Source organism: Prinia subflava, chromosome Z, assembly GCF_021018805.1.
Source record: "Prinia subflava isolate CZ2003 ecotype Zambia chromosome Z, Cam_Psub_1.2, whole genome shotgun sequence".
NCBI classification, from domain to species: domain Eukaryota; kingdom Metazoa; phylum Chordata; class Aves; order Passeriformes; family Cisticolidae; genus Prinia; species Prinia subflava.
The window spans coordinates 7580494-7605960 of record NC_086283.1 but is presented as its reverse complement, the minus strand read 5'-3'; the positions used below and the strand labels follow the sequence as shown (position 1 = coordinate 7605960).

At 37.1% G+C, this 25467-nt stretch overlaps 1 protein-coding gene across 3 annotated transcripts in view; it reads left to right on the top strand.

Annotated features, from left to right (window-relative positions):
- SGMS2 (sphingomyelin synthase 2) overlaps positions 1-25230 on the top strand; it is a 44896-nt gene extending 19666 nt beyond the window's left edge. For all 3 annotated transcript variants that reach the window (XM_063423517.1, XM_063423519.1, XM_063423518.1), the window contains exons 2-6: positions 6174-6801; positions 7535-7652; positions 9373-9526; positions 13410-13576; positions 14311-25230. In XM_063423517.1, the coding sequence (XP_063279587.1) occupies positions 6347-6801; positions 7535-7652; positions 9373-9526; positions 13410-13576; positions 14311-14514 (1098 nt within the window). In that variant the 5' untranslated portion in view covers positions 6174-6346 and the 3' untranslated portion in view covers positions 14515-25230. The remainder of the gene's footprint in view (positions 1-6173; positions 6802-7534; positions 7653-9372; positions 9527-13409; positions 13577-14310) is intronic.
- Positions 25231-25467: the final 237 nt, after the last annotated feature.

Below are 25467 nucleotides of genomic sequence, written 5' to 3'. Positions count from 1 at the left end.
GCTCTAGCAGAATTAAAGGAGTTAGCAGTGAGAAGACAGTCTGCACATAAAAGCCTGATACAGAGGCTTATTTTGGCATTCGTTTTTGGTATTATTTTGTCTGATGAGACTGAGGTAGTACAGTGACTTCCACACTTTGTACAGTGTCTATAACAGACTTTTCTAATGAATAGAAGGTTATGAGCCAAACATTTTTTGCAATGTTACAAAATATGCAGTGATAGAGAACCTTTTTTTCCTTTATTCAAAAGCAGCTGATTCAGAGCTTAACTATCACTTCAGGTTAGCAGACCTTTCTGTGTAAATCTGAAACATTGAAACAGTCTCATTTTGGGGAGTATGGGTTAAGCAGGAAGAAGATTTAATCTTATTTTTCTGGTATAAAGAAGTTGTGAGGGAGTCTTTAGGCATTAGACTTTAATGTTAAAATGTTAATACTTTTGCCTCTGTTGAAAAGGGATTTAGCAGTGTGCATTGACAGTGAAGGCAGCCAACACTGTCCTGAGCTGTATTTAATAGGTAGGAGCGTAGTCATTATTTGTAGGGAAGTGATTATTCCTCTCTGCTCAATACTACTTAGCTGTGTCTAGAATACTATATCTAGTTTTTAGTGCTTGATCCAGGCAAAACATGAACTGGCAGCAAGCCCAGCAGAGGAACCATCAGGGTGGGCAGAAGGCTGGAGCACAGGCCTGGGAGGGGAGCCTGGGTTGCTTCAGCCTGAAGAAGAGAGGTCTCGGAGGTACCTGACTGCAACCCCTTCATACCTGCAAGGGTGCCATCAGGAACATCGGGGCCAGGCTCTTCGCAGCAGTAGGAAGATGAAATACCAAGGCTGTGACTTCTTATTAGAAGTAGATATAAAACCAGTAGATTTCACAATTAAAAAACAAACAAAACACCAACAGAAGTGACAGTCCAACTTTCACTGTAAGAACAACCATGCAGTGAAAGCGGCTGCTTGGGGAGGTTGTGAATCTTTGTACGCTTTAAAACTACTGCTGGACTGAAACCCTGAGTCATTGCTGATCCTGGCCAGAGGCCCAGAGACCTCCTGAGGTTTCTTCTAACCTGAATTATTCTGTTCATTCTGCTGGTTCTACAGATATGTGACTGACCATTCTCAAAACACTTGTTATAGGAAAGATTGTTAACCTGCAAATAAAACCAACTTTGTCATATAGGTGTGGATTATTTCTAGACTGAGTTACAGTAGAACTAAAAGATAACAAATATTTGGTAGCTATTGTGATCTTGTTTCTTGAAAGAGAAGGGTAATAATCACAATGAAAATCTAGCCATGTCATGGTGTCACCTATAAAGGACATCAGACTCTTTTGAAGATGCCTTCATGCAGTTAAGGCAAACCTACTCAGCAGTGTTCAAAATGATAAAGGACCTTAAAGATACTTCTTTTCCTTGCTTGCTTACTGGGGACAGGTTGGATGGGGCTTTGAGGACATGGTCTAATGGAGGCGTCCCTGCTCATGGCAGGAGGGCTAGGAACTAGATGATCTTTAAGGTTGTTTTCAACCCAAACCATTCTGTGGTGCTACGAATGTGGTTTTTTGTGCTTTTTGGGACAAACTGTTTCAGAAACCTGGCACTGCTATTGAACACACTGGATAATGAATTACTAGGAAAATGGAACCTAACATACTTTTTACTATTAAGAGGTAGAAGAAACAGAATTCCACAGGACTGGTAAAACTTGGTTTGTACAAATGGTTAACCTGTAACTTAGCTTTTCTCCTCTATTCTCCTCTAGGCAAGTAGGGATGTAGTCCTTAAATATGTCTTCTCTTGGTACGTAAGTAATCCTAAATGAGGGACTTGCAGAATCCCTGTCTGAAGGTAGAGGGAGTAACTGCTCTATTTCTACTGCTGAAAAGAATTTTATATTGTGTAAGTAGTTAATGCTTTTTATAAAAAAAGTTAGCATTTATTGCATGTGGTAATGTGATGATAATGAATGGTACTTCTCTAATCCAGCTTTGTTTTACTTGCAGTTCTTTAGCATCACAGCAGTTGTCTTTTGGAGGCTTTGGGTGGTGATGGGTTTCTTTTTTCTCGCTTTCATCAGTCTGCTTGCTGTGAGATGTACATATAGCCTGGAAGAAGGGATACTATAAAAATTAACTGAAACCTGGAATGCTTTCAAAAATAAAAATTAAGGAGAAACCCCTAAAAGCAAGTTTTTATTCATTGCTGTCTAGATAGCAGCAGTAACCTGGCTTCATTCTTAGTTCTAGTTCCATAGGTAGTATTAAAAATTTAGTTGACTGAAATATAAGCTAGTTAACAATTGTTTCCCAGTAACTGTGATATAGATAAATGTTCTCTCATGTTACTTCAAACTGTACTTTTACAGGCCATTTTTCTGCAGCTACCAAACACAAGAATACAGCTGTATCAAATGTTTGAGCCAGCCCTAGCAAAAGTGAATGGTGCTTCAATAGTACTATCAGAAATCTTTTCCATTTTGTATATGAAAGTATAGCTTCACTTAATGTCAGAATAGATAAGTCTCACTGTTTCGGATACTCTTGTTCAAACAGTATTGAAACAGCCCATTAAGAACTGCTTATTTGAAAACCTTGTGCAAATTGTGACTATTCAGTCCTTCATAAATTATAGACATTAAAATATTTTGAGAAATGTTGAAATTCCAATACTGCATGAGAAATACCAGTTGGGAGCTAACTATGTGAAAATGACCTTTAAATGAAAATCGGATGACTAACAAGCTAAATAAAACTCCATGTTTTTCTTAAGTTCTAGCATAAAGAGCCAAATGCAGACATGCTTTCTGATGCTTATCTCAAAGCTGCACCTCCCATCAACTATTTTCTTTCAAATGACAGTCAAATGGGGATGCAGAAAACTAAGGGACCTATCGGGATGAGAGCAGGTAGGAGCTCAGGATAAAATATTAGGACTCTTCCTCTTTTAGCATCTTTTTAATTCTTAAAATTTTCTCTGAAATATGTTGTTCCCTGATGCAGTTATGAATTCTGCTGTAAAGCTGCTGATTAAAAGGCTCTGCTTCTTGATGAGGTAACATTTATTTTTAGAAGGTATAAAAGTTGTTCCAAAAAGAAAACTTGTTCCTAAAACTTGGAGGTGCCCCCTATAGGAATTTTATTTATCCTTTTGGGTTACTTGGCCAGTTTCTTTGAGAGTTTGAGACTTCCCTTATAGTTGCTCCCTTTTTTAGAGCAATTTAGTGTGCTTTTCAGTCCTAGGTATTGGCAGGATGGCCAGATCTAAGCATGCCTGGTTGCTGAAGAATTCTAAAGCCTTCTACTAGGCAATTTGTGGGCATCTTCTAGTTTTGATATGGGGATGGTTTAGATTTGAAAAAAAAAAATCAAATGGATATTTTATCTAAAGGATCGTAAGGACAATATGAAGCTAAAAAGAACCACACACCTTATGGGTATGTGAATGGATATTTGAACTGGGGGCAGGAACTTGGCAGAAGAACCTGTGTACTTCTGGGGAGTTCCTTTTACAGGCAGTAGCAGAGGATGATTAGGCTGTTGGTGCTCTGTTTCTGTCACTTTGCTGGCCAGTCAGATTGGCAGCAAGGGACTGAGAGCTTCAAGGGGGACTTCTGTGTTTTTCATCAATAGAATTGCTAATTTCTTTAAGAATATGGTAGAAAGAGGTTGAAAAGGTACTATAAAGGGAAGCACTTGCCTTCCTACAGATCGCTCATCAGATGATATGTAGCACCTTTAATTATCAGTGTAAACAAATTTTTGGCCACAGTATGCACTCTGCTTGAAATAATCTTGATGAGCCATCAGAAGTGGTAGATCAATATGCCTTACAATCCATTTAAAAGTACCAGGAAGGAACACAACTTCCTCTTGCAAGCTGTAGCTATAATTGTTTTGCTTAATAAGTTAATATGAGAACATGAGCAGCACTCTCCTTTTTAGGTTCTTAGGTTATTGTTCATCTGTACTTTAGATACTCTTTGATCTTGAAGGCTTACTTGGATGTCATTAAACATCTGAAGGTAAAATCTTTCACTTATGTCACTAGGCATACTACGTTAGGTATTTGTGGGGAAGAGAAGGAAATAACTAAGGTAGTTTGCTCTCAGTAAATGCATAAATCTAATAATGTTTCAACTGCACATCATGTAAAATTTACCAATTTTTGCGGATTAATGCCTCAGTGACTGCTATATGTAACATAATGGTGAGAAGTGGGGTCTTGACTTGGTAGATGAATGTTAGGTACATGCATTCCAAAGCATAAGCAGTTAGGTTCAGATTTTTTCTCTACTGTCACTAAAGTATTCTGTCATATGCTTAAATTAGTAGACAGAAGGAATAGAAGAGTGTGTGTTAATAAAAAGCTAAAATATTATTCTGTTATAGTTTTGAGTAAGGCTGTTGCTTCTGTAGATGCTCTGAAAGGGTATTTTTAGTTGTAGGAAGCATCAGAGAAATTGTTATCTGGCTGATGGGTTAATCATGCCCTTTTGTTAGAGATGTGGGGATGACAATATGATTGGTAAGAGGAAGAAAAAGTATCAAAAGTCATCACTTGTTTTCTTGGGTGTTTATTGTTTGTGTATATTGTGTGTGGATAGATATCATACACTTGCTGATCAGGAATTTAGATAAGGTCAGCCAATGACAATGGATTTCAGAAACACTGCTGGGAGTTAAATTTGAAAATGCTTCTTGGCTATTTCAGTACTATTTGTATGAATCTCATATTAGGGATCTGAACGTCTACCTCCTCTCTTTTTCAGTGGTTGGAGCAGCATCCAGAAAATCAGTGAGATTTATGTGCTGACCATGTTAAATGTCTTTTCTTTTTGGGTGGGTTGAGGCTTGAGGAACCAAAACACAATGATTTGACTTGCCAGGCTCTTTTCGGTTTAGATTGTCCTCTAAGCAAGTTGCATGCTCTTAAGCCAAGTCTTGTGGTGTATGGTTAGGGAGACTGGCAGCTCTAGCTGCCATTGTGACAACTTAATTGTGTGCAAAACATGGCAAACTGGCAGCCTGTGTTGCTGTGCAGAGATTTGAGGGGGTAGCAGTGCTGAGCTTCTCTTGCACAAACCATTAAAATAAGAGAGAATCATAATTTACTGGTAGATGGGGAGCAATTTGTACATGATTATACTGTTTTTGCCATAGGAGGTAAACAGAGTAAGAAAAACACATCTCAGCTATGGTAAGTAAGTGGTTTCACAGACCTTTAAAGATGGGGGAATGGCCTTTTTTTACTAGAGAGATGTCTGTTCGCTGGAGATGAACTTCATTCTTTTCTCCTTGTAGAAAATCTTGTTGTAAAACATATGCACTTACCTGTTTTTTTTTAGCTTAGAAAACCTTTATGAATTAGGAAATGCAGCTTGAAATAAATCCTGAGTAATAATGACTCTTCGTATTTGTTCCTGTTTAAAAACCATCTAAATAGATTTTTTTTTTAAGTAGCTAAAGGACAAATGCAAGTTCATTTGTCATCTGTTCTGTGTATGGTATACCATAACTAAGAACTGAATCCAGGGGTATATTTCTCAGTTATCTGAAATGTAAGACATTTAGTGGGTATTATGGTGGCTATATAAACACATTTTTGACTTGATGGAATACTCATTTAGATCTAATGAAATTTAATGGAGCTATCGATTGAGTAGATTTTTCTAGATGAATCTAAATTAATTTATGCCCTACAAAATTTGATTCTGTGGTACCCTTCTGTTTTTTGTCCCATCACCTGAACTGACAATGTTTGTCTGATCTACATGGACAGCCATATTAATATCTGTAGCAACCCTATGGTCAAAAACCAGGATATTTTGCATGGAATATCTCTAAGCAGTAAAATTCAATGTTGCTGCAAATATGGATTAGCCTTAATTCTGATAACTGATAAAGCAAGTGGTGTCATCATTAAAGTCTGCGGATCTTGTCCTTTAAAAAAACCCAGGCCTAAGTTGGTATTAGCTCTTAAACCGATACAAAATTTATGAAGTAGGAGTTGGCTTGAATTATTTCACAGTAATTTGCATTTTGGCTGTGTTTGTAAGTAGACTTGGATGGAATTTAAATATTTAAAAATGCCTGTTTGGGAATATTTTGTTCACTGTCACATCACTAGTTATGAAGGTCCTCAGTATCTGTTTTGGGGTCTTTTTGCAGATGATTCAACTGTAGAAGAAAGATTTGTCTTCACAAATTCCTTTGAAAGCAGAATGGATGCATTTTAGAGTTCTACAGAAGTCATCTAGGGACAAGAACATTGGACTTTGAGGAATAACAGAGAGCCCAGAAATTGGTCACTAATAAAGCTTCTTCGGCCATACAGCTTGGAAATGAATACCATTGAGACAGCAAAGCTTGAGGAGCATATGGAGGGTCAGCCAAGTGAGACTTCTAATGGCTACTCACGATCAACTCTCTCAGTCAGTGAAGAAAACAAAAGTGGCACTAGCAAACCAAAGGGCTTGTCTAACGGCTTGCGAAAAACAGCAAAGAAGTATCCTGACTATGTCCAAATTGCTATGCCTGCTGAATCTAGGAACAAATTCCCTCTGGAATGGTGGAAAACAGGCATTGCCTTTGTCTATGCTCTCTTCAACTTGATTTTAACAACTGTCATGATCACTGTGGTCCATGAGAGAGTACCTCCAAAGGAGCTAAGCCCTCCCTTGCCTGACAAATTTTTTGATTACATTGATCGTGTGCAATGGGCTTTTTCTGTATCAGAAATAAATGGGATGATACTACTTGGATTATGGATATTCCAGTGGTTGTTTCTTAGATACAAGTAAGTTACCAATATATTTTTTTCTTCTCTGCTGTATGTTTATATTGCTCACTTTGGGTAGAAGAAATCGTACAGTAAAATCTGTGACAAGATTGTAGAATAGGGCTGGCAGGAAAATAACAAAGGGATGGCTTGTTTACAAAATGTTCTAGTGTCTGTGCCAGATATGGAAATACAGGTTTTCTGATTATTGAATAATGTTTTTCAATTATGAATATCTGACACCGATGTTGCACTAGTCAAATTTATTTTGAGATTGGGCTTTTCAAAGTGTGCTTACTGACCTGGGGATGTTTAAACTGAGGAAATCATAATGATGTAAGAAAATCTCATCCAAATTTGAGGGAGAGCCCACTGTCCTCTGCAGCTAAATAGAAGTTTTCTTTTGTGTCTTTGTTTGCCTTAACTATATTTAAGTCGAGAGTGTGGTTATAGTATGAGACTGAAAAGAAAAGGTCGCTGAGTTGAGGTAAACTGCCTGACTGCACCTCTAGGTTAGACTGATGCAATGTTAAATTGGTGGGAGCTTCACACTATAAGGAGCTAACAAGACTAAAAGCTGAAGAGGGATGTTTTAATGTTTGATTCAGAGGAGTGTATGGTGAAGAGCTGGTGTGGAGCTGCTCTTTCATTCTGAGGATTTAGCTAGCTAATGAAGCCAGAGCTCTGTAGCTGTTGAATATCCTGCATGTAAACTTTGCACTCAATCTGTTTCCCTTTTCCTTACTTTCAGATCAATAGTGGGACGCAGGTTCTTCTTTATAATAGGAACTTTGTATCTGTACCGCTGTATTACCATGTACGTTACCACCTTACCTGTGCCTGGAATGCATTTTCAGTGTGCACCAAAGGTAAGAGTCTTTGCCTCTTGCTTCTTGCCTTAGTCTTTGCATCAGTCCTGATGGCTCCTTAGAACAAATTGTAGATAATGTTTCAGGAATTAATAAATAACACAAATTACTTTCAGCTGATGTCTTCAGAGACATAGGTAGTGATAAACCAAAACCTGTGTGGTAACAGAGCCTCAAGTTGTTGATGCAGTTGGGTGCTCCCTTTCAGAACAGCCTAGGTTGAAATCGTGCTGATACTAAATCAAATCAACTTGCTTCTGAGGCTCAAGCTCATCACTCTTAATACTGTAGCAATATTTTTTCTTATATGGTAGGATACCCAAGGTCATTATTGTAATTCATGAGCTGAATATGCAAGCTTGTTACTGTATCCCTTTAAAAACCCACACTGTTACATGCTTTGCCTAGTTTCTCACACTATTTGGTCCAGAGCTATTGCAGTACTTGAAGTCAGCTGGCTGTCTCTGCTTCCAGCCTGCAAAATGTCTAGGAATGTGACTTTAACAAGTTCATCTGCATAAATGAACTGATACATATAGAAACATGAATGTGGTAATAATTTTACAAAAATATTTTAAAAATTTAATGACTCTGGAGTTAAGTGGTGACATAAAAGTTGTTACTCCCACTTTAGATTACTAATAAAAAGTTGTAGACTTAAAATTCCTTGTAAGAAACTCTATTGTGTTTGCTGTACTGAAAAAAAAGTATTACCACTTTAGTGGGGGGATAAATTTGTCACCTCTTGGATAACATTTCCAGTCTTGAGTTACAGCATCATGGCTGCTGTCTTCCACATTGAGACAATGTGGCGATATAGTGGATGAATTACTTCTCTTATGCATTGTGTCTATTTGAAAATGCTTTATTTAACTGCCATTATTGTACAGATTTAATGGTTTTGTTCTAATAGCTTTGGGAATGACTATGTAGTGGACTGTGTATTGAGGAGTGATAAGAGGTAGTCAAAGAAAAATGCAAATGTCTCTGCTGAAAGTGCATTTTGGTAGCATTAAACCAGTATGAATTACTTGAACCCTGGAAAAATGCTTGGTGATAATTCTTCTGGATTTCTTTTGTCATATGTGAATATTTTTCTGATTATGGAAAACACATTTATCCATTTTTCTTGGGGTTTTTTCCTAGAGTGAATTTAAAACAGCTAGATAAAACTGCCTAGTATCTATGAGAAATCAAAAGCTGGTCCTAATACATGCTTTAAAAATGTACATCCTCCAAATGTGAATTAAGTCCTGACTGAGTTTGTAGCTAAATCTAAAATTAAGCAAGTTAGAGGTTTTTACTCAGTAGAAACACTGGTCAGCTCTGAACGGAGTAACAGAATTGGTATGCAAGGTTGTACCAGTTTTTAATGGGTTTTATTTATTCTGTTAACTGCTGTTGTGAGAGATCTGACCTTATAAATTTTGAATGTTTACCTTTTCAGTGTATTCTGCATCTCATTCTCATACAACACACATTTTAAAATAGCCTGGGAAAGCAAAGACAGAATACTGATGTCACTAAACTGATCTTTATCACCTGTCAACTTCAAAATGCATGCTTATTTGTTTAAGAGTATGTGAAAGAAACCCAAAGAAAGCGAAAATAATTTGTCTATCCCTGTGTCCCTGACTCCTACATGTATTTGGGCAAGAAGTTTACTTGAGTCAATTAAGGTGTATCTTAAAACTTATTTTATACTTTTCTGGTGTTCTAGTTGAACGGAGACTCTCAGGCAAAGGTTCAGAGGATCCTGCGACTGATTTCTGGTGGTGGTCTATCCATAACTGGATCACACATCCTGTGTGGAGACTTCCTGTTTAGTGGACACACTGTAGTATTAACACTGGTCTATCTGTTCATCAAAGAGTGTAAGTGATTGTATTTCTATGCACTTTGTTGTTCATATTTGTTGTACTGGGAAAACAAATTACAAAAGTACATGTAAAACTACTGTCCTCCAAAAGTTACTAATCACTTATATTTATAAGGGTTAGAAACACAAATTGAGTGGAAAGGAACTGGGGCTGTAGTAAAATCATAAAATGATTAAGGTTGGAAGGGACCAGCATAGGTTATCTAGCCCAACTGTTCTGCTCAGGCAGAGTTCTGTAGAGCACATTGCACAAGATTGTACCCAGACAGTTCTTGAATGTTCCCAGTGAGGGAGACTTCACTGGGACTCCCTCTCTGGGCAGGCAGTCTGTTCCAGTGCTTGGTCACCTGAACAGTAAAAATGTTCTCCCTGCATTTAGGTAGAACTTCCTGTGCATCATTTCCTGCTTTTGATGCCTCTTGTCCTGTTGCTTGGCACCAATGAGAAGGGCCTGGTTTTGTCCTCTTGACACCTTTTGTTCAGATATTTAGACACATTGATGAAGTTTCCTCTCACACTTCTCCAGTTTAAGTAGGCCTGTTTTCCTATCGTTCCTCATAAGAGAGATGCTCCAGTTTCCTAATCATCATCATAGCCCTCCACTGGAATTGCTCCACATCTGTCTTGTACTAGGGAGACTGGAACTCCAGATGTGCCTCACCAGGCTGAATAGAGAGTCAGGACTAGCTCCATCAGCCTGCTGGCAATGATCTTGCGAATACACCCCAGGCTACTCTGTCATTCTTGGCCATGAGGGCACTGCTCGTGAGAGCTTGGCCACCAGGACCCCCAGGTACTTCTCAGAGGAGCTGCTTTCCAGCAGGTTGGCCTCCATCCTGTAGTGGTGCACCAGGTTCTTCATTCCTGAGTGCAGGACCCTGAATTTGCCCTTGCTGAGTTTTAAAAGGTTTTGCTCTGCCCATCCCTTCAGTGTGTGTCGTCTTCTGAAGGGCAGCACAGCACCACTCCTCTGAGCTTTGTATCCTCAGCATACCTGCTGAGGATGAATTCTATCACTTCATCTAAGTTGTTGATGAATAAGTTAAACAGTACTGGGCCCAGTATGAACCTTTGGGTTAAACTGGACTGTGCCACTGATTACAAACTCTCCAAGCCCCTGCCATTCAGCCAGTTCTTAGACCACCCTCACCAGTTGTTCAGCCTTGCCTGTGAGGATATTATGGGAGACAGTGTCAGAAGTCTTGCTTGAAGTTCACATAGACAATATCCCATTGTCTCCTGTTATCTATCCAGCCAGTTTACCACATTGTAAAGGCAATCAGGCTGGTTAAGCATAACTTCCCTATGTTGAATCCATGCTAACTACTTCTGATCACCTTGTCTTCCACATGCTTAGTGACGGTCTCAGGGGTGAGCTGTTCCATCACCTGCTTAGGGATTGTGGTAAGGCTGACTACTAAGTGGTGTGGGCTTTAATTGAGGGCTAATGTGGCTAAACGTGTCACCTCTATCTTTATGTAAGTGTTTAATACTTGACTGAAACAAGATAGCTTTTCATCATTTCTTGACAGGTTATTTAAATTTTGGATTAAACATGCTGTAGTAATTGTGCACATTAGCTCTGTGCAGGTTAGCTGCAGGTGGTTGTAGGGAATTTTGTGGCTTGAACTCAGCATCATTTCACACTTATACTGCAGCCAGAAGCAAAGTTACTTTTCTCAAGTGTGCTGTACATTAGTTACTGCCAGCAATGGAAGTTAATTCATGCTCTTTGGATGTCTTGTGCTCAAGTCTCCTACTTAATGCTTCTTGTAGTTGATAAGAATTTGGCAAACATGCAGAAGATGCAGTGATGGTTTTCTCCCTGGCTTTATATTGCTCTGGGGCATGGGAGGAAAAAATCTTCTGTGCTTCACCCAGAGTATCTATTGAAGTGTTAGAGAACTTAGGACTGACTTCTAAATCTAATATATGGTGAGCAGTGCTTCTATCCTAGGAGCTTGGCCACTCATGAATACATAGTGGGGAGTTCCCTTCTTAGTTCACGTTTGGAGTTGGAATCTTCCCTCCTGTTGTTGTATCCCAAAGCAGGCAAATGCTAGCTTGGCTCATGGGAATGAGTAATTCTCACTGAAACAAAACTAAGACTAGCCAGCATTAGTTTGATGCCTTGCTTTTATTAAAATGCTGAGGGAACGAGGTGCTGCAATGTTGCATTCTGTCTTAAAAACCCCACAATGTAAAAGGGCCTCTTGAATGTGATAGACTCCAAATCTCATATTGGAGATGTTCTTTGAACAGTGATTTAAGATGCTGATGATAGTCTGATGATTCTTAGGCCTAGATTTTTCCTGTAATGTGACTATTACTGGGGGAATGGCATTTGTAACTTACCAAAATTACCAGAGCAATATTAGGAAAACATGCTAATAACAGAGTTAGCTTGCCTTGTTTTAATCTGTTACATTGTATTTTAATGCTATTCAGGTAGTCAGTTGTACCAGGAAAGATGAAGACGATCCAATATTTTCTGGGCTAGTGTCTCCTGTACTTTATACTATAAGGGATTGGAGTAATTTTATCCTACAAATTTTTGTAATTAGCTCTTTGACTGCTGCCTAATTGTTAGGCATATATTTCACTGAAATTGTGCTTTATAAGTGAGAAATGCATAGCTTTCCTTTTTTTACCTCCCATATAATTGCACTGAATTAGAGGCTGCTTGTGGCAGTGTTTTTTGCTCTTTTGGTATCATGTCTTTGGTGTAAGATGCATTCTGAGGTTATGTCTGGTTTAGTGGAGTTTTTGCTCTGCTCTTCTCTTTCTTTCATACTCTACCATTTTTTCATTTATTCTCTGCACACCACATTTTTCACCAGAATAGTTTTTCATATTTTTAGCCTTGGTATGTCTGTCTTGCTCAATGCTGTTTTCATCAACTTATTGAGATTACTTGGCTTCTTATCTAAAAAAAAACAAACCAAAAAACCAGTAGGTGAAGATCTCTCTGCAGTGTTTTGCGGAGAGTTTAAGAATTCATTGTTTTGACACTTGCACCAAAAAGTGACCCTACAGTTATTATTTTGCACAGGCTTCTGAGAGTCTACTGAGATCAGTAACCTTTTTGCTTGTATTGTGTGGAAGTAATGGCTGACCATTACCCCACAAGGCAAGAGGTGCCAAAACCTCCCACTGTGTGTGAAATGAAGCCAGTTAGCCTGTCAGAAGTTATGAATGGTCATTGTGACACTCAGGGCATTTTTCAATGGGGAAAGAAACACAGGAGAACTTTTCTACTGAAGTGGCTGAAATGCATTTTGAATAGCTTCACTCCCATGTGTTAAATCTTTCATTAAAGGATAAATTCACATACTCTCCTTTTCTATACAGTGTATTTTGTTTCACAGAACTGAGGCTTCCTGCAAATTAATTAAAACCTAAGAATTAAAATAAGTATCTTTTTCTGTTTAATTTGTGATCTCTGCTCAGGTTGTATCAATTCTAGAGACTTAAGTTTACTCAAATATAGACTGTGAAAAGAAAAGATTAAATACACTTTGGTTATTTAACTTCAGTGTATATTTTACCTCAATTTTGTCTCTTTCTCTGCACCCCAAATTCTAGAAATTATTTAACTGGAAAACTTAATTTGACTAGAAAATGGGTGGCAGTATTGTCTAACTAACCCATCTTGTGCTCATTTTGAAAAGAACACCTCAGTAAGGTTGCATAATTCATTATGTAGATTCATACAAATCAAAGCAGGGGGTCTGTACCAGTGTGATATGAGTTATATTTTTCAAATTTAGTAGCCTTAAATTAATTTTTTTTAATATTTTCCCCTTCCTTTTGTGGATTGTTGGAATAAGAGATGGCTTTTTGCTGTGTTTTTTCCCTGTCACCTCGATATCTCACAGATTCACCACGTCATTTCTGGTGGTATCACTTAATCTGCTGGCTGATGAGTGCTGCTGGCATCATTTGCATCCTGGTTGCTCATGAACACTATACTGTAGATGTCATCATTGCCTACTATATCACTACGCGGCTCTTCTGGTGGTACCACTCAATGGCTAATGAAAAGGTGAGTGGCAAATACCTTCACAATCAACGTGTAGCCTGCATTTGTTAAAGTTGCCTACAGGTGGAAGTTAGTTCTTAAATTTAGTAGAATAAAAATAGATGTTCCGTATTGAAGTTTAAACATAATGGGCAAGGAGTTTCACTTGTTATTTAAGTAAATAACATTAATTTGTCTTAAAAATACTTTTTGAGGTTTTAATGCTGTAGTTGATGTATAGAATTAGCCCTTCTTTGTCTCAGCTTATGAATAAGCATAGTTGAGTAATAAAACTTCTGGTCAACTGAAATTACCTAGACAGTCCTACAATTCTGGTGACAATTCTTGTGTAAATGTCATTAAAGGTACATTGTTCAGAGGGTTGCTGCTGCTGTTGTTTCAGTAACACTTGCAAGTAGAAGCATAGCTCCCATTTAATCTAATTCTCAACTATTACTCATCAGTGGAAACACAATGTGCCTGAAAGCACTCATATTGAAAAAGGTTTGAGTGCTTGTTGCCCTAAATGTTGCACAGCAACAAAGCATTCCATTGTGGTAAGGTTGCTCTGTTTGTAGTATGCATTTTGACTGTAATGTCTATCTCAATTCTGTGTTTTCTAGGCCAAATACTCACTGTATTTGCAGAAATGCATGCAAATGCATTGCATTTTTGCTGTTGTCTTGATTAATTGTAACTGATTATAAGCCTTTAAACTGACAGTTGCCTTTTCCTCTTTACATGCTCGTGCCAAACAGACGTTAAAGGTGTCTTCACAGACGAATTTTCTCTCTCGAGCATGGTGGTATCCAATATTTTATTTCTTCGAGAAGAATGTGCAAGGCTCTGTTCCTTGCAGTTTTTCATGGCCGATATCTTGGCCTCCCAGCTGCTTCAAATCTTCATGCAAAAAGTATTCACGCGTTCAGAAGACAGGAGAAGACAATGAAAAATCTACCTGAAGAAAAGAAGGAAAGCATCTGCTCTGTTTTTTTTCATTTTTGATTTTTTTACCAAAACATTAATGCTGTAACCAAAGCTCCCTAAGAAGACTGTAACAGAAGAAATGGACCAAGCTTCTGTGCAATTGATGGATAGACAATTGTAGACACATATATTGCATTTCAAATGTTTTCCTCTTGTCAGGCTGTTCAGAGCTATTCTACTCTTCAGTGCTAATGAAATGCACCACTGATGGACTTTTTTATTAAAGAAAAATTGGAGCAGGACTTTGCTGTATTAAGGAGATAGAGGTGCCAAAGACCACAGTAACACTTTCATTACTGTCACTCATCCACAGAAGCATCCAAAAGTCTCATCTTCAGAGCTCTGGAGTGCGTAAGGGCAAAAACATGCGAAAATGTAAAGGCATGATATTGGCGTATTGAGGTGTATAAAAAAATAACACAACTGTGGGAAGTAGTTTGTTGCATTATTTTTGCTAATGAAGGTAAGGCCTTTGTGTGACTGGTACAGCTGGAAGTGAGTCTGACTTTTTTACGCAGTGCGGGTATGAATATCTTATGACCCGAAAATACTACTTAACACCATTAACTCCCATGTATCCTACTATAGACCAGTTTTTACATTTTTATTAGTAATTTTATATTTAAACAGTTGTGCTACCTGATGAACTTGCAAATTAGATGTAGCTGCTAACATCAGAGCTCAAGGAGCCTAAAATTTTATCTTTAATAAGGGACATAGTTTCAACATCTAAATATTGAATTGCAGCTGTCCTTGTGTATATAGATATACAGTGCCTGTCAGTGTATGTAGATGCATATATACACAAAAGCACACACCTTAAACAAAATGATTTACTGGCAAGAGTGATCACAGAGTTCTTGATGCAGGCAAAAGTCATACAGCTCTCACCTGCTTAAAGAATGCAAGGCCAGGTCCAGAATGGGGCTACATTTGAAATAAATTTTAATTTTAGTAGCAATCTCTTGCTGAAGCTGTGTAGCAGGTTTGCTTGGGAGCCATAATTCTCCAATGAATTTCGTTTTTTTTCTTTTACCTCTTGACACGTGTTTCTGTGACTGACTTAAAAAAAACTCCAAAAAAACAAAGAAGTGCTAAGGTGAAATATCTACAACATCATTTCTTCAATTACAACCTCAAATAATTTCATATTAAATTACACTGTTGTAGAACTTGAATGTAGATTCCCTTTTTTCCCAAGGGTTTCAGTCCAGCTAAAATGGCTATTTAAATAAGTTGCCTGAGAATAGGGGATATTACCATGGGGTGAACATGTAACAAAACCACAGATTAACAGCTACCTGTTTCTTGTTGGTTTATGTTGTTTGTATTGTTGTGAAAGTAAAGTAGAAAATTAGCACACCGTGTTTAGCCATTTATATTCTGTATTAATTTCTGTAGTTAACTCAATATTATTTTCAGATCTTCACTAAAACCTAATGAAAAGATAGAACTGCATTAAGTGTTGAGGTGATACTAATATAAACAAAATGCTGCATATTTTAAGAATGTCTTGAACTGAGTGACAAGTGTGAACACAATTTAAATAATGACAATTTCAGTTAAAGTTATAAAATTAAATACAGAGTATTCAAATATAATAATATTCAATTAAGGGGATCATTGCTCTGAGTTGTACATGAGAATATTTTTGATGTGTGTTTCAAATATTTTGTGCATTATCAAAATAATACAATAAAAAGTGTTCTTTCAATACATTTTTGGAAAAAGTTAAGAAAGAAATTGTGCTGATGTTTGGTTTTATTAATTAGAATGAGCTTAGTAGACTCTGATAATATGCCCCTGAAGTTGGGTGTATATGGGCATATCTGTGCTTTCATTTGCTTGTGTCTAGCAGACCTTTAGCAGCTAAAAAGCCAATACCAAAAAGCTCTTGAATCCTTTTTCTGTATCATATAAATGAATCTGTTCAACACCAGTCAGTAGATCTCTCAAGGTACCTGTCATATGAGTACTACTTCACAATCATAATTTTTTAAGGTAAAATCTAAGCTTTGTGATATCTTAAATGTGTTCATGTTAATCCACTGGTAGTAATACTGTCTTTTAAGAGTTATGAATGGATTTCATTAGTGATCACCGTGCCTTGAAAATAGCATGATGAAAGGCATTACCAAAGGAGCTTAAGCAGTGGTTTTCATGTAGTGGCTGGAAAATAAACACTTTGATAGTCTAGATATCTAATTGTCTGCATAACCACCACCATGCGTCCATGGGGTTTCTGTAATAGATCAGCAAAGCAGATCTTGGTGCAGGATGAGGTGTTTGGGGTTTTTTACACTTATTCCTGTTTCTGAAAGAAAATTACGTGAAAGTGATAAAATAGAACCAAGAAAAGACTGCTTTTGTTGGGCTGTGTAAGCTTTCATTCTACTGCTGAATTTGATAGAGACTTCTATTGTAGTACGAAAGGAAAGTTTAAGTAACAGCTTTGGCTCAAAAGACTTGATTTCTGTTCTGGCTCAGTATTCCCTTAGGTGCTTAATATTTATCCATTGTCTGAAAGCTCTCAAATGGGTATGCATGCATTTGTTTAATTAACAGAAAGCCCCAATTCCATACACTCTAGATAGTTTTTAATTGGTTTTACAAACTTGGATGGTGTAGCTGTATTTGACAACTCTTTAGACCTATATGCAAGGCGATAACAAGGGGTAAGTAATGGTATAATCTAGTTTTTACTGCTACAGTAGTTTATCCAATTCAAACCACAACTGCTACATAAAAATTACTAATTTTAACATCTTGATCATTGTATACAAATGTATACAAAGCTTAAAGTATAGTTTCATTCTAAGAAGCAAGAGATTGCAGTAGGTGAAAAGGAGAAACTTGGTCTTTGCTTAGGCCTACAACAACATCAGTATCTTATTTGGTCTGTATGTGCCCAATACTTTGCGGTGCGTCACTAATTTTTTTTTTCCTGGTTACAGTAATATTTCTTAGGTGTCACATGAGCTGCCCCTTTACTCTGACTATAACATGCTCCTCTCAACTGAAGAGCATTTACATGTTGAACTTTACAGACACTTAGTAAAAAATCCACTACTTTTGTACACCTGACCTGTTAGTATGATGTAAATGTTAATGGGCTTTCTTAAAATGCCCAATTTAAATTTCAGTCTGGATTTAAAATGTTTACTTGAGCATTTAAAGAAATGTGCTACTAAGTGGTCATGCTACAGATGCTTCTAATGCCAGAAATTGTTAATGTCTACTTGAAAGCACTGTAAATGGACAGCTTTTTAGGTACGTGCTTAGCACTCTCATGTGGACATGAATGGTACTGTTAGTCATCCTCCTCTGGATGGAAAGATCGCCAGAGGTGGCGTAATAGGCTGTGCTAAACATTGCTATAAATCCTACGGCTGGATTTGCTGCCCTCCTCAAAAAAAGTTGGGAGACAATAAGACTAAAAAAAGTTTAAAATGCGCTGCCTTCATGTAATGGAGAAATAAAGCTCAGCAACAGAGACAGAACTGGGAAGTCTTAAAAGGCATGCGAGACCATTTTCTTAATTGGATTATTGCAAATCCACTTACCAGGGCCTTGAATCAGAATCTGGTCAATCTCTGGCTTTCTCCTATCAGTAGTATCTGGCTAGACAGTTTATCCTAAGTTGTTTGGTACTAACCTAAATTCTTTTTCTCATTTCATTAGATGGGATTTACTGTTCTAGAGAGAGAATCATTAACTTCAGTGCAAGGTGAAGTCTTTCCATTAACTTCACATGAACTTTCCCATAGCTCTTTGTTTTTTGTTTATTTGTGGGGATTTTTTTTCTTTGCTACTGGGGGTTTTGGTTTTTGGTGGATTTGTGGTGGTGGTGTTGTTTTTATGCATAAACCTTGAATCTTAAGGATTCATGGGGTGATTTTGAAAATAGGTCCAAGCTGCCAGATGGACTGAAACCATTTTGCTTTACTGGCAAATCGAATAGTTGTAAGAGCTCCATTGTCATCTTGATATTTTTACAATATCAATACAATTACAATTACAATATTTTAATACATGGAATATACATGTTTTGGACTTACCTAGAACTCTTATACGGGCACACAAAATTAGAGGGATGCTGTAAGATTGAACACTGCTGTATTGATGTGTTCTATTCCAGGCATTGTAAAATCAATGTCTTAAATTCAGTTACTCAGAATAGGGATCTTAAAAAGTAAATACTCCTGTTAGGCACCATTCAAATGAGTGTTGCTGCTTCAGTGCACATGCAAAAAATATCCTAGCATGCCCTTAAAATAACTTTGCTTATAAGTAAGCCTTCATGTTTGACTTTATGATGCTTAGAATCCAGAGAGAAGTGCTGTGAAACAGAGAATAGAGACAAAGGCATTTGTTGTAGTATTTATAAGGAAAAGGAAGGAAGATGAAAACACTGAAGTAGATGGCGATCCTATATTGCTTTTTGCATGAAACTGAGCTAACTTCTAAGAAGTGTAGATTTAAATTGTGTAATAGTTCTGCAAAAAATCCCCTAGACCTATAAGGAAGCATCAGTATTAAGCACATCATTCTATGGTACAGCTGTGTATCTCTGCGGGCTCTCATCCTAACTTACAATATAAAAACAAAAACCAACTCAGTGAAAGATGCTTGGAGATTAAAGTACTTAATTATTAGCAGTTTTTTATAAGTTGTTCCTACAAGCTGTCTCTAATGGATTCTAAAACAAGAACAAAGAGCTGCAATTCTTAAAACATACTGAAGCTTTTTTCTAGTTGGCTTCAGTTTCCATGGATTTAACCATATGATTAAATTGTATTAACCTAGAAAGCAGTACATAAGAATGTCAGGCTAGATACAGGTAGCCCATGTAGAGCAGAGAAACTCTCCAGGTCTGAACTCATCTTTCCTAACTAAACGCTCAATGCCTGAATGATGTTTAAAGAGGAAAGTAACAATACTGTGCAGTTTCTAATGCGTGTAGGAAATACTAGTGTTGAGGATTCCTTCTTTTTACTGTAAATCAGTGATTAAAAAACCACAAAGGTTTAACTTTTTCTCAGTGAATTTTTTTTTTAATTGTAAAGGAGTTCAGCAAATTAACTAGCTGTTTGTTTTCTATGACTGTTGGCTGTATACTAACCTTTAAGATGCAAACTAGGTAGGAGGAAAGGACAGACCACTTCTTACTGGGAGGAGCAATGTGTGACTTTCTGAATTCAAATTATATTGGCTGCATGTTACATGCAGTCTTACCAGTACTACAGTTGAAAAAAGATACTGTGTTATGCTATTATAGCTAGTGTTTGCAGTTTTTAAAATGGTCCTGTAGTGGTTGATCCAGACCTGCTGCTATATGAGTAGTGAGTGTTTTTGTCTTTGCTTGCTGTCTGTATGGTTAAACATAACTGGGTTTAGTTCTGGTAAATGTCAATGGAAAAATTGCAGATCCCTTGGATACAGTATCTAAGGTGTTTTAAAGTGTCTGTGCATGGGTTTCTTCTAGGAGAAATAGTCTTCTTTCAAGCTGTGCCTTAATAATAATAATGTCAGCTCTTGACTTTTCTCTCAGCATAATATGGTCTTTAGGAGATTGGCATTTGTGACACTGCAAAGAACTACTACAGAAGAATCTCCTTTGTCCCAATTGAGATAATTTTTACAAGGTATCTTCGCTGAAATATGTTTGAAGATGACTTTGGGTAGTGGTTTTTTGTGGGGTTTTTTTGGGGTTTTTTTTTGGTTTTTTTGTGTGTGTGTTGTTGTTGTTTTGCTGGTTTTTTGTTTGTTTTGTTTTGGTTGTTTGTTTTGTTAATTAAGAGAAAAAGTCTTCAGAAATTAGTCTGAAATAAAAGCATCTTGAGCAGTTTGGACCAGACACCATGCAGGCACATGGGTGTGGAAAGGGTTTTCTCTGGCATAAGCAATATTGGATTCAGTACCACAGCAGCTTCCCTAGGAAGGCAAACAAAGTTGTACCGTAGAGGTGGCTGTGAGCTGTCTTTACCTGTCTTTTTGAGCTTCTTTTGGACTAGCAGTGCAGTACAAAAGGTGGTAATAACTAAAAAGGGAAGGTCACTTACTAATCAGAACTATGAATGGGGCTGAAAATCTCTGTAAAACCAATCATCAGTTGCATTCCAATTCAACTGAATATACAATTGGGTGTTACTTTAGGTGTGTGAGTTGCATTTGAGTGGGACTGTTTGCTTTCCAAATTATTTTTTTCTCATTAAAGATGGCAAGTGTTCTGAGGATACCAAGAGGAAACTTATTTCCCTGCTTACTTTTACCCCTAGCATTGAAGGGTTTGTGTATGTACCTTAAAAAATTTTACAGAACACCAACCCCTCTTACATCTTGAGTGACTTAGCTGTGCTTTGTTACTTCTGTAAAAACTGGGTTTGCATTCCACTTTTTCAGTTTGTTGCCACTCAAAATGCTGCTTATGCTGAAGCCTGTGCTGGTTCAGACTCCTGTGTAACTACATCTGCTTCTATCAATTGTCTTTTAAATGGCTTAATACAGAAGAGTGAGATTTAAATTTGAGAAGGCCTCATAATTAACCCTAAAGCCAAAAGGCATTCTTGCCAGACATGTCCTTGCACAATTAGTACATGAAAATAATTTCAAGTTTCAAAACCTAACGTGCTAGGACATACTTCTTTTCCCTCAGGAATCAATTCTTCATTCTTAAATGTTTGGCACATTTGTTTGTATTTATTTTTGTGATTTAGGAGAGCATGTGTGAGATGTAAAAAAGGTTCTGGTAGCTTCTGAGGTCAGGGTTATACCAAGGAAACTGAAGTGAAAGCAGAAATAATGGTTTGGTGGCTGTGGTTCTCATACTTCCCATGTGACTTTGAAAACTCTCAAGACTTTCCTAAAAACAGAACAGGACCTGACTTTGGCTGCAGCTTTTCTTGCATAACTTCTAGTTTGGATCCTGTGTATCCATAGCTCTGTATGTCAGTTGGAGCTGGAGTTTTTCCAACCTTAGAAAAACTAGGCAAGAAGAGAACTGGGCTGCTAAGGGAACCCTACATGGTCAAATAAGAATACTGTAATACGTGCATGATAAGGAGCTGATAAGATGGCATTGTTCGGTAGCTTTAGGGTCCAATTCTGCAAATATCATGCAGCAGACTATTACAAATTGAGAAACCTTTGGTGCTGTAGTTTCTACTGATCTTTGCAAACTGGGTGTTATTTTCATATAAATTCTTCACAATTAGCAAGAGTTGGTTTTTTCATTGTAAAACTTTCAGGATAACCCTTTATAGCTGATACTTTGTTAGGTAACTGAGTGTTATGGTTTGCTATATACGAACAAGAGATACTAGAGCTAGAGTTGTGATTTGTGCATGGGTTCACTGTTCATCTGTTCACTGTGTTAAAAAAACCCAAACCAAAACCAACTATTGCACTAGCTGTACTTTAAAAAAGCAATAACAGGAGCGTCTTGTAGCTTTTCTCTCCAGAGGTGCTGTCTGTCATGATCACTTCACTGCCAACTGTGAATTTGGTAAAAAAAACATGTTAAAGAAATTTTCCTGTGTGATTTACTTGGCACATTCAAGTTGAAATTTTTTATGGTCAGCCTGTGTACTAATGAATACAGCTGGACTCTTTAGATAACCACCCACATCTTAAAAAATCAAAAACCTTATATCGATTTATGGTGCTAATAATCTGAAATATTATAAAGAGCTGGTATTCTCTTATTACACATGAACACTAAGGAAAGCTGTTGTGACACCTTTTCAGTAAAACAATTTCTCTACATTTTAAGCCTGTTCCAAATGCTTTTTATATAAATACAACAGATTTCTCTTTCTGTTTTGTATGAAAACTGCAAAAAAATAATATTTTAATACAGGAAGACATTAGGAGTCTAAATTGTTCTAAATTACATGTCCAATTCTAAATTTTCCTACATTTTATGATAACTAATCCTCTGAGGCTCAGTGCAAAATGTAAGAATTGTATTAGGTAGGATTAAGGGACAGGCTACTAGTTTAAAGAAAATAATTCTCTGGCTTGATCATCACTGTTGAAGCCTTGGAGGCAGAGGGAGAGGATGTGAAATGGACAAAGCTGTATTAGTAGGAGGACACTGATTATGCAGTGTAGATTTGTATTTTGCTGAAACTTTAAAAAAGCCCAAACAACTTGCGATGGACATGACCATGTAACTATCTGAAGAACAGAAGTGAAACAAAATTGTCAAGGCAGTTCACAGCAGGGCATTATAAAAACACATGAATGAACTTTAAACTAGATTGTTTAGATTGTGAAACAACAAAGTAATTTTCTAACTTTGTTTGAAAGCTTCACAAGCAAATTTTTAAGATGAAAAACTATCTTGTGCCTTCTGTTGCAGAAGCTGTTGTTGCCTTCCCCCTGCCTTTGGTTGTGATTTTATTGTATATAATGGACAGCGTGCTTTCTCTCTCTGAGAGGTATTTTTGGGCAGCAGTACCTACACTTTCTGTCCTCAGAGAATATTGAGCCTTTAGTTCTTACTAAAGGCTCCTTATGTGTGAGCTTACAGTTGTGAAATTATCTGCCTGTGACAAGTATGGTAATCCTGCTATAGTCAGCTCTTAAATGAGCATAATGCCCTTAATTCATCTGGACACGTGGATGTGCAGAGCAAGTGCCATGTCCAGGTGCACTGGTGGCACTGCAGCACACTCCTCTGCTTTGAAGTTGTTGTACCCTAAATTGCCATCCTTCGTATACTAGAATTTATATTCTCTTAAATCACTTCCTCCTAGTACACTTCAAGAAGAAAATGGGTCTCTAAGATCTATTTGATGAAACTTCTATGTCAGTGCAAGTCCATCTTTAGAGTAACTTAATTTAAAGCAGCAACAAACTCACCATCTAGGATAAAAACAGGGCTGGGTGGGGTTTTTGTTGCGTGAACGTGGGTACTCTAGTAACAACAGTCTGGATTGTCTTCCCGCTTGTCTCAATGCCTGCTTTACTAGTAGGACACTTGAAAAAGCCAAAGATTGAACAAAGTAATCTGTAATAGTCCTAAGCCACATTGGAATATAATTTCCCTATCTTAGTTACTAGATGCTTCAGAGAAAATAGACTGTATTTTTTTTTTAATTTATAAAAAAAGAGTGCAATACCTACAGAAATAGTAAGGGGCAAACGGCTGCATGTTTCAATGCCTTGCAAAACCAAAACATTTGCGAGCCTGTGACATGCACTTGACCAAAAGCAGTTATTTTTAGCTTTAACTGCTGCTGTGTTACAGAAATGTGTTTCAGGGCACTAGTGTAACTCAGAACTTTCAGAACTTTTGACCAGGAGAGTGTTTTAAATGAATAAAGTGCATGTGGAAATAAAAGTTGCCTGCACACTCAAAGCATATAAAACAATAGCCCATCATACTTGAAGAGCATGGGTGCTAATTCAGCAGCTGCAGAGACCAGCTTTTCAACAGCCCTAAGCATTGATAGGATTTAAAGATTAAGTTTGAGAGAAGAATATTATGTTGCTTTTGAGAGTTTACTGTGTTAATTAGACTTCTGATGCTTCTGCTTGGGCCTTAACTCTGTAACCTGATTATCTTTAAAGAAAAATTACTTTCCTTGAACTATTCTGTTTTTAAATTCTTGTTTTCTAGATATGATAGTCTTTACTCTGGTGGGGATATTTGTTTGCCTGTTACATGGAGCTATTTTTTGACCTGTTAAAAATTGAGTCATCAAATGCTTTGATTCCTCAGTTAGGAGTAAAAGAGTTTGAAGAATGGTTTTTCCTTAAGTGCAGTATTAAAGGATTGTGATTTTTCTTACACTGATGCCAGGACTGAAGAGGAAGGATTTCCATGGAAAGTACTACAGTGCTAAAACTTGTACATGTAGTTATTTGGGGTGTACAGAATATGAGTAAAGTACCTGGATATGTTTTGCTGTTAATTCCATGCTTTAAAAAGAGGCTATTTGGTTCTAATTTAAATTGGAGAAACTGATTTTAATGTTGCCACAATTATTTTAACTTGAAACATCCACTTATGTACTGGTATGTTAGAGTAAAAGTTACATTCTATCACTTAAAATTTTGAAATTAATCTCATTTTTATAAAAATTAATGTGCAATTTAATCTCTGGACACCCTAGAATTGGCCATATCCCACTGAAACGAATCTTTCAACTGCATACATAGGGAAGGAAGGCTTTTTTAAAATCAAGTTCAGCTTCTTGACTAGACTGAGAAGGAAGTGAGGCTAGATTACTCTTGTACAAAGAAAACAGGCAAAACCAGTAATGTGTTTCAGCTGTGCTGAATACCTGAGCTGCTTATTTTCACAATTTACAAAACTTAAACTTTTCTGGAGATTCAGATTTAAAATGTCTTTGGTTCAGCTAAATTTTCACCTGTTTTTACATATTTTTTCTAATAGATGCATTTTATTGGTATACATTGTAATTAGCCGCTGAATTTCTGCCAAATATGGACAAAATAAAAGCTGTGTTCTGTTCTGCCAGTTTAAATCTATTGTTAGTTTTTCTCTTTTGTCTAATCCATGGCTGGTAAAATGTCCACTTGCTGTTTAGATTAAAGAGAGAGTTGCCTTAATTGCTAAGAGGAAAACTGACCTCGACAATTTAAAGCTTTTATGTATTTCTGAAATTGCTGTAACTTCTGTATAATTGCAATAAAAACTTTTTAATACAGTTCAGCCACTATTTTATGAGCAACTTGTCACTATCTTTACTGAATGTTCAACTGTTTAAAAAATAGTTTAACGACACTCTTTTTAATGGATAAGCACCTTTCTGTGCATTTTTTATTTTGGGGGGTCACTTTAAAGAAGGACCACTGTGGGCAAAACATGATTACTTTTCTTTGTTAGTAAGGGGATATTAAGAGTACTTACTAAAGCCACTCATGCTCCAGCAAATTATTGAGAAGACCAGACGGTG